Source organism: Corapipo altera, unplaced genomic scaffold (genome assembly GCF_003945725.1).
Source record: "Corapipo altera isolate COAL_440 unplaced genomic scaffold, ASM394572v1 306, whole genome shotgun sequence".
Taxonomy (NCBI): domain Eukaryota; kingdom Metazoa; phylum Chordata; class Aves; order Passeriformes; family Pipridae; genus Corapipo; species Corapipo altera.
In genome coordinates this window covers 1-15,074 of record NW_020885128.1, presented here as the reverse complement: position 1 = coordinate 15,074, position 15,074 = coordinate 1, and the positions used below count along the sequence as shown (strand labels likewise).

Sequence of the window (15,074 nt, the reverse complement as noted above, 5' to 3'; positions counted from 1 at the left end):
AGTTACCCTCACACTTCCCCCCAGCTGAGCTCTGCACCCTCCCCTTCAGAACAAACCACTCAGAAATGGGGAAATGAGCCCAGATCCACCAACTGGATTCGCTCGCGCTGCTGCCCCTGAGCTTCCTGGGGCCCCCTGGTCGTCATAAACCTGGAATAATCTGTGAGAACTCTGGTTCTTGTTTCTGCAGGTCTCCCACAGGTTCCCTCCCACTCGTCGTGCAGCTTGCGAACGGCCAGACCGTGCCCGTGCTCCCCGGCCCCCCCGTCCAGATGCCTTCTGTCATATCGGTGAGAGAAGCTTCCAGCACAGCCCCGTGTGGAGGAGGGGACGAGCCTTTCCCCTGCCAAACACACACAGACACTTCCATTTCATAAACATTAAAATCCCTCTCCCCCTCTGTGCGAGATAAGACCGGAGGAGGAGGAGGAAGAGGAGGAGGGAGCAGCTCTGGCAGGGCAGCAATAACGTGTGGATCACACTAGAGGGCAATAAGTTTGGGGAAAAAAAGCAAATCTGTGCCCGGACAGATGGCTCACGCCATCGATCCGGGGCTGGGAGCTGCAGGATCCCTGATTAGCTGCTTCCATTTGGAACAGTGTGCCTGCACTGAAACCACCGGAGCTTGCAGGGAACATGTTGGTGTGTGCTGGCCAGGGGAATGGCCAGGCCAGCCTCAGCTTGGGCTTCTGCACACAGAGAGTTTTCTGTGGGGCAGAGTCACTGCAGATCTGCCTGGTGGGGGTTGAGTGTGTCCTCTGAGCTCTCCAGCTCCTGATCCCCAGCCCTGGGAATCCTGTCTGTCCTGCTGGGCATGTCCTTGGGGCTTTGAGTGCACAAGGGCTAAAACTGTCCGCCTCAGGTGCACCTCTAGTCGTGACCTGTGGGCATGGGAACATCCTCACCCCTTCCCTCCAGATTTGCAGTGCTTTGCCACCCATGGGGCTTACAAACATGTCCAAATTCTGGTTTTCCCTCTCTTTGCTGAGGGAGAAAGCTCAGGAGGGGACACTGTGACCTCCCCCTTTGTGGTTCTATTGCAGTCCTGCAATAGAACCAGGGGGGATCCAGGACCCTCCCTCTCATCTGTCGCATGTACTGGTGGAGGAGAGCCCACTGGCAGGGAAGGGAAGAAACTGCCCCCCTCCCTTTACTCCGTGCTGGGCTGGTTTGTTTGGGTGATTCTGGAACAGCCTCCGTGGCCACCAACGTGGCTGGTGGCCCTCAGTGACAGCAGGAATAACGGATGGCCGCAGTTAAACGTTCGTCAGGATTTATGGATGTGCTTGGTCAGGGAGTTACTGCAGAGCTGCTCCACGGAGCCAAAGCACCTCCAACTTCCCAACCCACGTGTCCCTCCCTCCCCCACAGCTGGCTCGGCCGATGTCCATGGTGCCGAACATTCCCGGTATTCCTGGGCCTCCCATCAACAGCAGCGGGTCCATTTCCCCGTCAGGACTCCCAGTGCACTCTGAAGCCAAAATGGTGAGTGTTGGGGAGGGGGTCACAGTCACGGTGTTGTCCTTGTCCCTCAACCTTCACCACCACCTCCGTAAGCAACTCCGGGCTGGAGGCTTTTCCCCCACAGCCTTCATGAATATTCCTCTGGAATCCTGTGTAGCCATCAGAGCAATTCCTGCTCCCAGCACAGGTGTTGGAAGTGCCACCAGGAACATTGGAGCACTCAGTGCTTGGCACTGGCAGCACAGGAGGCTGTGAGTGTTGGGACAAACCCTGTCCCCAGCCTGGAGGCGGCTGATAGTAAAACTGGAACTCTGGTTCCAGAATGGCAGATGGGGTGGAGGTGGGATTGAGGAAGGCAGAGCCACAGGAGGAGAGGTTTGGGCTGTAATTCAGGAGATCCTGGTCATGGTTCTCATGTCAAACCCATTAACTAAGTCTTTACAAGAGGAACTTTCCTCTCGTGGCTCCTCACGGCTCAGGCCGGGTGTGCACAGGGGGGAAGCAAAGCTGATGGATGTGGCACAGGGGAAGCAAAGCTGATGGATGTGGCACTTGGGGACATGGCTCAGCAGTACCAGGACTCAGATGATCTCAGAGGGCTTTTCCAGCCTCAACGATTCCACGATTCTCTGAAGCCCCCATTTTTTGGGCCGGGCAGGTGTTTGCACACCACCTCTCCCAGCAGTGCTGCTCACGGCTGCCAGCATATTGTCCTCACTCCTGTTGTAGAGTCTGCAGGCCTCAGGGGCAGATCAGAGCCTCAGGTGGGGAGAGAGATCATAAACTGAGGCACAAAACAGCCATGCTGGCCTGGCTGCCCAGAGAAAGGACTTGCAAACCACGTGTGGGTCCTTCTCCATCCCCTAGGACCCCTCTGTGGGTGCTCAGGAACAGTTGGGCTCTGCAGCCTGTTCAGTCCCTGGGCTTTCCATGGAACATGCCAGCTGGGGAGGGGTTTGGTGCCAGTGGCAGTAGCAATTTTGGGATGTGACACCTGTCTGTCGGGTTGGACACCGCTCTCTCTTCGGGCAGGCCAGATGGTGATGGCTTTAGCTTGGACTCGAGTCAGCCGCAGTCTCTGAAGAGCCTGTTCCAGGCAGAGTGGCCCCTTGGGTGACAGGAGCTGCTCAGAGCCTTGGCAGCATGGAGAGGAGGCCCCCTGATGTCCCTTGTCCTCCTTCCACAGAGGCTGAAGGCCAGCCTGACGGCCTCCTCCTCGCTGAATGGCAGCAACCTGGTGGTGGGCTCAGCCAGCACGATGGTGACGGCGCGTCCGGAGCAGAGCCAGATCCTTGTCCAGCACCCCGACGCCCCTTCCCCGGCTCAGCCACAGGTCTGCTGCTGCTGCTGCCCCACAACACGGGGCTGGAGGTGCTGGGGGGTTCCTGGGCTTGGGGAAAGAGGAGGAAAACCACAGCTTCCTCCCTTGCAGAATGGGTTAAAGCCCCGTTTTTCCAATGCCGCTCAGAGCCCACCAGGCAGAAGCTCCAGCACCGCTTTCATTTGCCTGACGAGGTCTGGAGTTTGGAAAGAATATTTCCCTCTCTTTTCCCTGCTCAATTACTGGGGTTAAACGCTCCCCTCTCAGGCAATCAACTCCACTGGCTCCTGCCAGCCAGCCAAATGCCAGCCTTCCATCAGGATCACCACCTGCTCCGTCACTTGGATGGGCTTCCAGAAGTTTTAATATCCATATGCTGCCCGACAGCGAGTGCTGGAGTGTGGCTGCACTCCCCGGGTGTAATTGCCCCTTGCAGTCGGGGCTGCTGCACCATCAGCCCTCGCTGGCTTTTTCTTTGTTCTCCCAAAATAAAACCAGGAAATGTGCGGCTTTACAAAATCCTTTGGTACCACTTACCTCCAAGAGCTTGTTTAGCTGAAGATACTGGGAGAAAGTTCACCCAAATTAACTTTTTAAGCAGATTGCCCACTCAGAAACTGCCATTTGCTCCGTGACACTTCCTGACCCCAAACAGAGATTGGCACCTTGGCAGGTACGGCAGCGGGATCGAGCGGGACCGAGCTCTCCCAGCCAAGCTGTGGTGACACCGCCGTGTCCTGCCTGCCCCAGAGCTGCTGTTCAGTGTCTCCCACCTGCCCCATCCCCAGGTGTCCCCTGCCCAGCCCACCCCCAGCACGGGCGGGCGCCGCAAGCGCACGGTGGACGAGGATCCGGACGAGCGCCGGCAGCGGTTCCTGGAGCGGAACCGGGCGGCCGCCTCCCGCTGCCGGCAGAAACGCAAGCTCTGGGTGTCCTCCCTGGAGAAGAAAGCCGAGGAACTCACCACCCAGAACATCCAGCTGAGCGTGAGTATGTAACCGGGGCTGAGAGCAGCCCTTGGCCGGCGTTGGGAACGTCGCTCCCGAGGGAACGTCCGCCCTGTGCCGCAGAGCCCACGTGCGCTCGGGTGCTGCTCTCTCTCTCTGGAGCAGGATTGCTGCCTCCCTGCACAGATTTCTCTCCTGGCTTTCCATCCTGATGGGTTGAAAAGCAGCCCTTGGGGGAAGAGCACCTCAGGGCTCGTTTTTCTCTACCCTCTGGCTGCCAACCTTGGAGGCAGCATGTGGAGCCTCGGGAAGCAGCTGTTTTTCCCAGAGTGGAATTTTCCCGAGTGAGGGAGAGCTCTGCCAGCTCCATTCTCTGAACACTGGACCCGGCAGGGGGGAGCAGGGAGGCTCTGCAAACTGATTTTTCTCTGGAGAACTGGGTTTCCCTGGCTCTTGGCAGCACCTTGGCATGCCAAGCAGAGGTGCAGCACACCTGAAAATACAGATTTCACTCCCAGTGCCACAAGCCCTGTTAGTGCTCTCAGCACTGGCTGAGGGTGAGGTGAGGACTGAGCTTGGCTCCATTCTGGGCCAGTGACTCGGGCACTGGGATCTTTACTGGAGCTCTGACCGTGGTGTTTTTATTCTCTTCCCAAGACAATTATAGAAACTATTTCCTTGGGCAGTGGAATAATCTGCTGTACAGGTTTGTGGGGAGCAGACCTGGCTCACAGGAGCTCACAGAGGTACTGAGAGTGTGGAGAAGCTGCGATGTCCCCCCAAGGCCCAGCCTGGGCTGGGCTGGTTGTACACTCCCACGTGTCCCACCAGAGCCAGCAGCATTCCAGAGTGTCCCTCGGGCAGGTGGCATTGGCAGGAGGGCTCAGGAAAAGCTCTGCCCAGGGTTAGGTGACTGTAACAAGGGCTCTGCAGCCGGTGGCAGGGAAGCACTGCAGCCCATGTCTTAAATTCCTCAAATCCAAGAACTTTGCTGGGTGTTCTTGGGCTGGAGGTGTCTCAGTTTAGTTTGCAGGGTACACCCATGGACATCCTGGTGCTGCTGGGGCTTCTGTGGGTGATGCCCATGTGTGTTTGTCCCCTTCAGAATGAAGTGACACTGCTGAGGAACGAGGTGGCTCAGCTGAAGCAGCTGCTGCTGGCCCACAAGGACTGTCCTGTCACGGCGCTGCAGAAGAAGACACAGGGCTACCTGGGTGAGTGATGGGCTTCTGCTGGTCCCTGTAACCTTTGAGTGGGTCTGAGCAGGTCAGGATTATGAGCTGTAAAGGAAGGGAGGGAGTTTTTCTCTCGGTCTGTGCTCCATCAGCTTCCAGTCACTGCAGTGAGAGGGCAGAGCTGTGTCACAGAAACACAGAATGGAGCACACGGCACATGGCATGGAGAATATAGAACACCCTGGGTTGGGAGGGGCCCACGAGGCTCATCCAGTCCAACTCCTGGCCCTGCACAGGACACCCCAAGAATCCCACATGTGCCTGGGAGCATCTTCTGCTGGTGAAGCCCCCACGCTGAGGAGGAGCACTTGAACTGGTGCATGAGATCTTTCGAGGGCAGGAGGTGTGTGCCTCCCTCTGCCTCTCCAGTGTGGGATGCTGGACAGAGATCCATGTGTCTGCTTCTCCCTGGAGTCTCTCCCTGCTCCTGGCAACGTGCCAAGCACTTGATATTCTCTTTGAAGTTAAAAATTCTTGCTGCTCCAAAGCAAAGGCAGAGTCAGGAAAGGCCAGACTCTATAAATGACATCATAGGGCTCCATAGCTCATTCTCTGCAATTCCCATCAAACTGGCTCGGTTTGGAAGCAAAAAAGCCTCCTTTTTTATCTTCTTTTCTTTCTTTCTTTCTTTTTTTTTTTTAATGCTGCCTATTTCATTATAATCAACCCAGGAGCTAAACACGACGATCCTGGGTCCTTCTGCCCTGCCTGCAGTACCAATTCCAGGCTGTGCTGCTGTGAGGCTTTGGGAGGACACTGGGGTCCTCTAGTGTTGCCTGGAATAATGGGAGGAGAGGCAGGGATGGATGAGAGGAGAGAAGGGAAGGGGGAACAGAAAAAGCCAAGGAAGCAAAACCAAATAAATTAAAAAAACTGATGTCCTTGGGGGTTGGCCCTTGATCCCCTCTCTGGGAATGTTGTCCTGGAAGGGTCTGGCCCAGCCCATTTGTTGTCACTCACTGCAGTGACTCAGGGCCTGAGTGATGTGGTCGTGGCTGTCCCCGTGTCCCAGCCCTGCAGAACCCAGGCAGGAGACCTCATTTTTTTCCCCCCCCGTTAAATTCCAGAGTTTACAATTCCTATTACTATTCCTCACAAGTCTGCCCACTGCAATAACAGGAATTCATGACACATCTGAATACTAAAAATGAGATTCACCCCCTCCCCTGTGCCCCCCTCCCCTCTGCCCTTTTTATTGCTGAGATTTGTGGCTGGTCCTGTAACAAAACCCCAGATTCCCTGATGGAATTGCAGCTGCCTCCTGTACACTTGGGTGGTTTATTTTTAATATCTTGTAAATCTCCTGATTTTTGGGATGCCAGATGATTACATTGCTCTGCTCAACCTGTTCTCCAACCTGCTGTGCTGCCATGGCTTTCACCCAGGTCGAGGTTTCCCGAGGGAAGGTAGAAGCCATCTGGGAAAGGGGAATGATGTCCAAGCACCTGATGGAAAACTGAGCCCCAGAGTCCATTTTCTGGTGCCCAGTGAGGTTATAAACCCCTTTCCTGATTTTTTCCCCCCAGTGTCAAGGGTTTCACTGTCTTGGTGTGGAAGAAGTATCCCAGTTCCTGCCTTAATTTGACTCTTTCAAAGGAAAGTGGCCCCATCCCACCTATAATTCATCTGCCCAAGTGCTCAGGAGGGAATTTCCTCCTGGCATCTGTGGATAATGAGTGTGTACCCCAAAGAGAGCTCTGACTGCCCTCACCATGGCATTTGATAGCTCACAAATTATCCTCTGGGTGAGGAGCTCTGGGGGCTCCTTGGGGGAGAGAATCCAAAGTCCTGGAAGCTGAACAGAGCAGGGAAGAAGGGCTCTGTCCCCTCAGTCACATTGCTTCAAAGCTACCAAAAGAAATGGAGCAAACAAAGGGACTCTGGTTGATTTTAATGTCCTGGAGAACAGTAAAGAGCAAACCAGGTAATTTATATCAAAAATGCCCCAAAGAGCCCAGCCAAAGGGATTGTGTTTCACCTCCTCCTGTGCCCACCCAGCCGGTCTCGGGGCTCAGTGGCCTGGAGGAGAGGAGGTGGCTTGGGGGGAAGTTAATTCCTTGTAATGAGGAAACACATTGATTAGGATGAAGGTTATGCCAGTGCCACCCTCCTCGAGGCCCAGCCTGCACTTTGTGGCTTCCTGGCTGGAATTCAGGAGGATTCCATGGTGCTTCTCCAAGGGACTGGGGCCAGCAGGACCTGGGCAGGGTCATTAGATCCTTTCCACCTCAAAGCAGTTTTGTTTCCAGTCCTTGAATCAGTTTTTGTTTCCAGTGCTTGGCAGCTTTTGCCAAACAGCTGCTTGGGGTGGGCTGGGGCCTCGAGGGGAGTGCCTGGCCTGGTGGGGGGATTGCCTGGCCTGGTGGGGGGAAACTGGGATTCCACAGGAATCATCCTCTCTCTGCTCCAGGCTGGAAAGGTGAGCGTTCAACCCACACCTCCCTCCCCCTCACCATGCCACCACCCCCACAGCCTCTCTCTAACCTTGTTTTCTTCTTCCCCTCCCCTCCTTCCCCGTCGGAGCAGAGAGCCCGAAGGAGAGCTCGGAGCCCACGGGCTCCCCCGCGCCCGTCATCCAGCACAGCTCCGCGTCGGCCGCCCCGAACGGGCTCAGCGTGCGCTCGGCGGCCGAGGCCGTGGCCACCTCGGTGCTGACGCAGATGGCCGGGCAAAGGACAGAGCTGGGCCTGCCCTCCCACGTCATCATGGCCCCACAGTCCCAGTCTGCCGGCAGATGATGGCCCGGAGCCGAGCACAGACTGACCACGGCCCTGGTCCTGCCCAGGGCGGGCCCACGAGGATTTTCGTTTCTTTTTTTTGGGTTTTTTTGTTTTGTTGGTTTTTTTTTTTTTTTTTTGAGTTAAGGGCAGCTCTGGCGCTTTCCCACTGCACAGCCTGTACAGTGCCCTCAGTCCCTCAGCTGGCACTTAGCAGAGCCCCCCCCAGCTCCCAGAGCCCCCTCTGAGGAGCCCCTGGAAAGGTGGGCTGGCAGGGGTCCGTCACAGTAACACTAAACCTCCGTGCCTGGGGATCCCCTCGGCACGGTCCCTGCTCCAAGCCCCCTCTCCCTGCCCCCTGCCCTCAGCAGAGGGGCTCAGGGGGGCTCTGACACTCAGTGCTGCTCCCAGGGGTCTGCTCATCCCTGCTCCCGCTCCCTGAAACGTTGCACCTTGGCACAGGAGCCTCCTGGAGCTCTGAGCTTGCGGGGATTGAGGTCGGTCTCCTCACTCCCGAATTCCAGTGGTGGATCTTGGACACAACGGGAGTGTGACCGCTGTAAAATTGGCTGGGAGAAGGGGACACGTGTTCCCGGTCACCGGTGCCGTGCCGGGAGCTGCGGGTGCTCAGGTGCTGCTCCCACGCCGGGTGCTGGGAAAGGTACGGCCTGTCCAGGCAGCCACGGGGCCACTCCCGTCTTCCCAACAGCAAACCAGTGCTGGTGGGCATCCACAGGGACTGGGCACTCTGGGATTCAGGGAAGGACCCAGCAGGCAGCGACGTGTGAGTCCCCAAATCCGGCATCCCGCACACCTGAGCAAACCCATCCCTCCGTTCCCAGGGATCATCTCCCACACACGTGACCTCGATGACCTTAATAATGGTGGCCTTAAATCGTGGATTAGTTGCCTGTTCCGAGGGGAGGGAACACGGGATGGTGTCTGCCCGGTCTTTTGCCTCTTCCTCACGATGATGTTCTGCTCACGGTGACGGAGCATCTGTTGCTTCCCAACCAGAGCAAACAAAGGATTCATGGAGCTTCCAGTTCATAGGGCAGGTTAAGAACCCACCCTCCGTGTTGGGAGACTCTTGGAATTGGGTCTGTTTTCCTGCCAGGTGGGCCTTGGGCACATGTGTGTCCGTGTGTGTCCTTCTGGGCTTCCCAAGGTGCCGATTGGAGCCGGTGGTTTGGAAATGGGAAGGGGTTTCACGTGTGTTCAGGCTCTTGGAAGGAATCTTGTCATGGTCCATGGAGCTGCATTAGCCCTTGGTCTTCCTCCCCCTCCCAGGTTCCTCCTCAGCCAAGCCCTCCTCCCCCTCAGGTCGCACTTCGCCACTTTGGAGCCAAGTTGGTTTGTCCAAGTGATTTTTGTTTGGCTTCCCCAGACTTGGAAGGTTTCCAGGGACAGCAAAACCCAAAGCAAAGGCTGAGCAGGAAACTTGGGATCTCATCACAACCAGGGGAGTCCAGTGGTTTGGGTTTTTCCATGGATGGGATCTGTCTTCTCCCCCTCCCTCTTTCCCAGGTCTTCCTCACCTCTGTGGCCACACCGACCACTCGTGGCCTGGGGTTGGTTTGTGTTGCTGCTCCTGCACTCCCCCTCTGTTCTTGTGCTCATCCCAACTCCTGTCTGTGATTGGGGTCACATCCAGCCTCTGGTTTGGATCCCACACAGCGCCCCAGAGCTGCCTTTCTCTCCTGTAAAGCTGTTCCTGCACAGTCCCTGGGTTCACAGATGTTTCCAGCATTCCCAATCCCAACCCAGGACGTGACCAGGCCGTAGTGGATCCAGGGTTGGACTTGATGATCTCGGAGGTCCCTTCCAACCCAACTGATTCTATGATTCTAAGGGTTTGGGGCCGGGTGAGGCACAGCAGGGGGTCAGGCCTGTTTTGGGGGGATCAGGATCTAAGGCCAAGGGTTTGCAGGAGGTGCAGGTCTCATGCCATGTCGTGGAGGGAGTGGTGGTGTCTGGCAGTTCCTCCTGGGCCATCCCAGCACTCAGCTCTGCAGGAAAGCCTGTCCCTCCAGGAAAAGTCTCAGTGGGAAGGGGAAGAAAGGAAGGAATTGAGCTCTGGGCTGGTCCCACCGCTGGTTCCCTGTTTACTGTGGGGTCTGGGGGGAAGGAGAGACGAAGGCCAGTGGGGGCTTTGCTGGCAGGATCAGGAGTGAGCAGAGGGTGGAGAGGTGGAAAATCTGGGACAGTGTTTGGATCAAAGGCAGCAGCTTCCCCAGCTCTTTGTTTTACCCTTGGGGAGTAAAAGTGGCTGGATTCTGTGTGATGGGAGAGCCAAGCCTGCAGCCCACAAAGGGCTTTTCCTGCCTCACCTCTCCAGGGAATCCTGGTGGCCCCACTGGGATGGGGGTGCAGGAGCAGCTTTTCTCCCTCTCCCTCCATGCCCCGATGCCGTCGGTGCCGCCCCATTCCCACATCTCCCATCGCCAGCGCTTTAGTGCCTTGAAAATTCTGCAAATCCAGGAAAAGGCAGTTGGAAAACTCCAAACCTGGGCAGGGACAAGCAGGGAACAAGCATTTGGCCATACCTGGACTTATTATTGCTTCAGTCACAGGGTTGGAGCTCCCTGTGCCCATTTCAGGTGTGTTTTACCTCAAAGGCTGCCCTGGAAGCAGATCCCAGAGCGGGCTCAGGTCCCATTTCTCGTACTGGGAAGGTGTTGGATGGTGCAAAGCAGGAATCCACAGGGATCCAGCCTCAGGAGGATCCTCTGCTCCCATCCAGGTGATGGGTGATGTCCCAGGAGTCACTTTGGGGCATAGGGGTGATGCTCGTCCCTTGCTGGGGTCTCATCAGAACCACCCAAAACCTGGGAAGGGGCCGAAGGTCCACTCTGAAGGAGGTGGGGGGTTCAAGGGGTGACTCTTCCAGCCCCTCTGGCTGATGGAGCAGCCACGTGTGGATCCATTGGGCTGCCTGGGTGAGGAGTTCTGGGATCAGGGTGGTCTCTGCTCCCAAGGAGCCTTTGGGCTCCAGGGAGTGGAATTTTCTCCCAAAACGGCTGGGAAGAGCTGGTTAGTACCTCTCATCATCCTTCCCTTCCTCATGGCCTCCCTTGGGAGCAATTCCCTCCCCAGGCTGGCATGGTGCTGGCGATGGACGTGCAGGGGGTTGGGGGTTTTTTGGGTGAGAAGTCAGATTTTCTGTCGGGTTGGTGGTGCTGGGTTCCCCTGTGAGGAGAGGTGGGATGAAGGTCGCTTTTTCTCCTCCTCCTCCTCCTCCCCGTGCTGGTTCAACTCTTGCCTGAAGACTTTGCAGCTGCTTTTGGGGCGAAACAACCTGATTTCTGCTCTGTGGTGATTTCTCCTGCTTTTCCAAGGCTCCCGGGGGGTGGCAGCCCCCGGGCCCGCTCGGCAGTGCCGAGCACCTGCACTTTGCTCCCCTGGAACCCTGGGGTGTCCCAGGGTTTCCACCTGCCTGCCCCCAACCCCATCCCGTGTTTGGGTCCCCGGGATCTCCATCCCTCTGCCAGGGCTTGAAATGGCGGGAGGGTGACACGGGGGCTCCTCTCCAGAGCCCTGCAGGGTTGAAAGGGCTCCTTTGTGTTGGGGTCGAGCTGGGGAGAGCCCAGACAGCAGGACTGGCCCGTGGGAGTCGAGTTTTACCGATTTTTTATCGTAACTGTAACATTGAATAGGAACAAATGGCTCAAAACCACGGCCCGGGGGAGTTCGTGATGAGGGAGCTCCTGCTCCTTCCCTCCTTTCCCTCTGGCAGAGATGAAAATTCTCCTCATTGGCTTCCGAGTCCCTCAGGACCGGGCGGGTGGGAAGGGTTGGTGCCCCCCCCGCCGAGACTGGTCCCTGGTTCGGAAATTCGGCGGTTCGGATGGGAAATGAGCCATTTTCGGACCCATGGACCCGTTTCTGTTCGGTTCCCCCCGCCCGGTTCCGTGCACACGGGGGGGCTCTGGCAGCGACGATGCCCCAAATCGAGCCCAGGAGGCGACAGAGGGACACGGGAGGAGGGTCCTGGGCGTTCCCCCCACCCCCTGCCCCCACCCAGCTGCTTTTGTACCACGAGCTTTGACGATCAATAATGGAAGAAGCCAAAAAAAAAGGACCCCCCCCGCCCCGAGAAGCGTAACCGTGTAGTATCTATCAGTCCATATCGACGCGTATATGCACCCATATATCGTAGATCGGCCGCCGCCGCGGGGCAGCTCCTTTTTAGCTGAACATCCCCCCCTCCGCAGCCCCCGAGGGACCCCCCCTCCGCACGGGCTCCTGTGAGCGGGTCCTCACAGCCCCCGCGGGGGCCCGGGGACGCGGGAGGGATCCGGGGGGACACGCCCCAAGCCCCCCCCCCCCCCCCTCGGCCGTGTCGTACCAAACATGTAACGTGCCTTTTATTTATGCTGCAAATATAACATTAAAATATTACCCAGGAGATGATGGTTGTTGCCCTCTGCTTTTGGGGGGTCGGGAGGGGAGGGAACATCCCCCGTGTCACCTGTGCCACGGACACCCCTGAGTGTGCCCGGGGGGGGTTCACGGTGTGGGTGTCACCGGGTAGAGGGTGCTGTGATGACCCTCGGTCGCCACCGCGGTGACACCGCCTGGACTCGGGACGGCGTGGGGCGTGTCGGGTCCCCTCCCCGGGTGACACAGCGGGTGAGCTGCTTGTGGGGACGCCGCAGTGGCGCGGGGCAGCCTCAGGTGAGCGTTTGGGGCGATTTCAGCAGGTTTTGGGTCGGACGGAGCTGCGGCCGCGCCGTCGGGGCTGCAGGAGCGCGGCGGGGCCACCGGGTGGCGGCAGCGAGAGGCGGCGGAGCGGGGGGGGCGCGGGGGGTCCCCGGAAAGGGGAGGGGGTCCTGTCTTGGGGGGTCCCCGGAAAGGGGAGGGGGTCCTGTCTCTGGAGGTCCGGGACAGGGCGGGGGCCCTGTCTCAGGGGGTGCTCGGAGGGGTGTTCCTGTCTCACGGGGTCCCCGGAGAGGGGAGGGGGCCCTGTCTCAGGGGGTCCGGGACAGGGCGGGGGTCCTGTCTCAGGGGGTCCCCGAAAATGGAAGGGGGTCCTGTCTCAGGGGGTGCCCGGGAGGGGGGCCCTGTCTCGGGGGGTCCCCGGAGAGGGGGTATCAGGGCAGGGGAGGGGTCCCTGTCTCAGGGGGTCTCCAGAGAGGGGGTACCAGGGCAGGGGAGGGGTCCCTGTCTCCGAGGGTCCTGCTCCGGTAGGGAAGCGATGCAGGGAGGATGGGGGTCAGCACGGGGCGGGGTCCTGTTCTCAGGTAGTGCCAGTGAAGGACGGGGGTCCCGGCGATGGGCCGGGGGTCTCTCTTGGCCGGTGCGGGCAGCCCCGGTGGTGGTGCCGGTTGCGGGTCCCGGGCGGGGCGGGGATGTGCGGGACCGCCCCGTCCATCCGTCCGTCCGTCCCCGGGGGCGGCTGTCGCGGCTGGTAAATGGGTTTCATTAGCCGGGACTCGTCCCCGCCGCCCCCCGCTCCCCTGGGAGCCCCCGGCCCGGCCCGGCTATAAGAGGTGGCGGCGGCGGCGGGGCGGGGGCGATGGTGGGGGCGATGACGGGGCGTCCGGCGCTGCTTCTGCTGCTGCTGCTGCTGGCGGGGACCCCGCGCAGCGCCCGCTGCTGCCCCGGGACCCTCGACCCGGCCCCGGTGAGCCCCGGCCCGGCCGCGCCGTCGGAACGGGGGGTTCGGTTTGGGACGGGGGGAGGCTCGGGATGATTGGAAGGGGGGGTGTCACACTCCGGCTCCGGGACCGCCGTGACCCCCGGTCCTCCCCCGGTACAGGCCGCCGCCGCCGCCCCCCCGGGGCCGCCCCCCGCCGCCGCCGCCCTGGGCGCGCTGCTCCGGTCCCTGCAACGCCCCGGCCGCGCCCCCGGGACCCTCCTCCAGCCCCAGAGGTGAGCGGGGATGGGGGTCCCGGGGTGTGGGGTCTGGGGGCACGGAGGGGGCGTCCCGGGCACTGCGAGGGACGAGGCTGGGGACGAGGGGACCCAGGAGGTGGAGGGAGACGCGGGGGGTTTCGAGAAGCTGGAGCGTTGCAGGGATGGAGGTCCCTTTTAATGTCCGTCTGTCCGTGAACGTCCTGTGTCTGTCTGTCCGTGTCCCTCAGCCCATTCCCATCTGCCCCATCCACCCGTTCATTCCCACCCAGCCATCCCGTCCGTCCCCGTCCTGTCCCTGCCAGGGCTCAGCGGTGCCGTGTCCCCCGGCAGGTCGGGGTGGGGGCCGCAGGGGGGGGCCCAGGCCCGGCTCAGCCCCCGGAGCTGGGACCCCCCGCTCGCCCCGTTCTGGACGATGGCGACCCCGCAGCGCTTCGGCCGCCGCCGCTGAGCGTCCGGCCCCGAGTCCGTCCGTCTGTCCCTCCCTCCTGGAGCCAAGCCCCTCCCAAGCCCGTCCGTGGGTCCGTCCATCACCCAATAAAGTGGTGCCCCCCACCCCTGAGTGCTCACTCTGCTTTTACCCCTGGGGAACGGGTCGGGGGGAGGAGGGATCAGCCCCCTTTCTGCCCCCCAGCCCCCCCAGCAGACGCCGACACGGGGAGTACAAATCCCCCCAGCTTTATTCCTGGGGGCCGATGGTGCCCGGGAACCCTCCTGGCGCTGTTGGGGGGGGGGGAGGGCAGGCCAGAGGGAGCCCCTGGGCCCTGAGGTCCGTGTGTCTGTCCATCTGCAGACCCAGGCGGGTCCCTGTGTCCGGGGGGTGTTGGATGGGGGCCAGGTGCCCTGCCGTGAGTCCAGCGAGTCCTGGGTGTGTCCGGGGGGGTCACTCGCCCCCGGGGGGGTCACTTGCCCCCCGCCATGATGCGCAGGTACTGCAGGGCGTTGCGGGCGGCCTGGGCTCGGGCACCATCGCGGGACGGGGCAGCCCCGTGGCACACGGTGGTCGGCTGCGTCGAGAGCTCCACCAGGCACTGGTGCAGCCCACTGAGGCTCAGTGCGTCTGGGGGAGACAGCAGGGGTCACCCCGACACCCCCACAGCACCCCCCGAGCCCAGCTTGGGGCACCCATGGGGCTGGGGGGGTGCCTGGGGAGGGGCAGAGGGGCTGAAAGGGTGTCCCAGGAGAGATGGGGGTGCCTGGGGGAGGTGGGAATAACCTGGGGAGAGGCAGAGGGGCCAAGGGGGTCCGGGGGTATCCAGGTGAGGTGGGGATACCCTGGGGTAAGTGGGGGACCCTGGATTGTCTGGGTGGCATGGGGGGACCCTGGGGAAGGTGGGGGTTCCTGGGGAGGAGCAGAGGGTCTAAGGGGGTCCCAGCATTGTCCAGGTGGCATGGGGGTACCCTGGGGAAGGTGGGGGTGCCTGGGGAGGAGCAGAGGGGTTTAAGGGGGTCCTGGGGGTCCCAGGTGCTCACCAATGTCGAGGTAGCTGATGGCAAAGCTCTGCTCCTCCGAGAGCTCCTGCAGGAGGGCACA

The 15,074-nt window shown here is 60.2% G+C and overlaps 2 protein-coding genes and 1 long non-coding RNA gene across 5 annotated transcripts in view; 2 read left to right on the top strand and 1 right to left on the bottom strand.

Annotated features, from left to right (window-relative positions):
* The window catches only part of ATF7 (activating transcription factor 7), a 58,340-nt gene extending 47,854 nt beyond the window's left edge, over positions 1-10,486 (top strand). For all 3 annotated transcript variants that reach the window (XM_027670017.1, XM_027670018.1, XM_027670019.1), the window contains exons 7-12: positions 191-290; positions 1,372-1,485; positions 2,651-2,797; positions 3,574-3,771; positions 4,838-4,946; positions 7,494-10,486. In XM_027670017.1, the coding sequence (XP_027525818.1) occupies positions 191-290; positions 1,372-1,485; positions 2,651-2,797; positions 3,574-3,771; positions 4,838-4,946; positions 7,494-7,705 (880 nt within the window). In that variant the 3' untranslated portion in view covers positions 7,706-10,486. The remainder of the gene's footprint in view (positions 1-190; positions 291-1,371; positions 1,486-2,650; positions 2,798-3,573; positions 3,772-4,837; positions 4,947-7,493) is intronic.
* Positions 10,487-13,214: 2,728 nt separating this feature from the next.
* NPFF (neuropeptide FF-amide peptide precursor) lies at positions 13,215-14,087 on the top strand. The gene is made up of 3 exons (XM_027670016.1): positions 13,215-13,310; positions 13,446-13,558; positions 13,874-14,087. The coding sequence occupies exons 1-3, from the start codon at positions 13,215-13,217 to the stop codon at positions 13,989-13,991; spliced, it is 327 nt and encodes a 108-aa protein (XP_027525817.1). The 3' UTR covers positions 13,992-14,087.
* Positions 14,088-14,202: 115 nt separating this feature from the next.
* On the bottom strand, positions 14,203-15,074 carry LOC113960444. Its single transcript, XR_003532034.1, has 2 exons — positions 15,014-15,074; positions 14,203-14,600 (listed from the first exon to the last, which is right to left on the bottom strand). It is a non-coding gene; the product is annotated as an uncharacterized LOC113960444 (long non-coding RNA).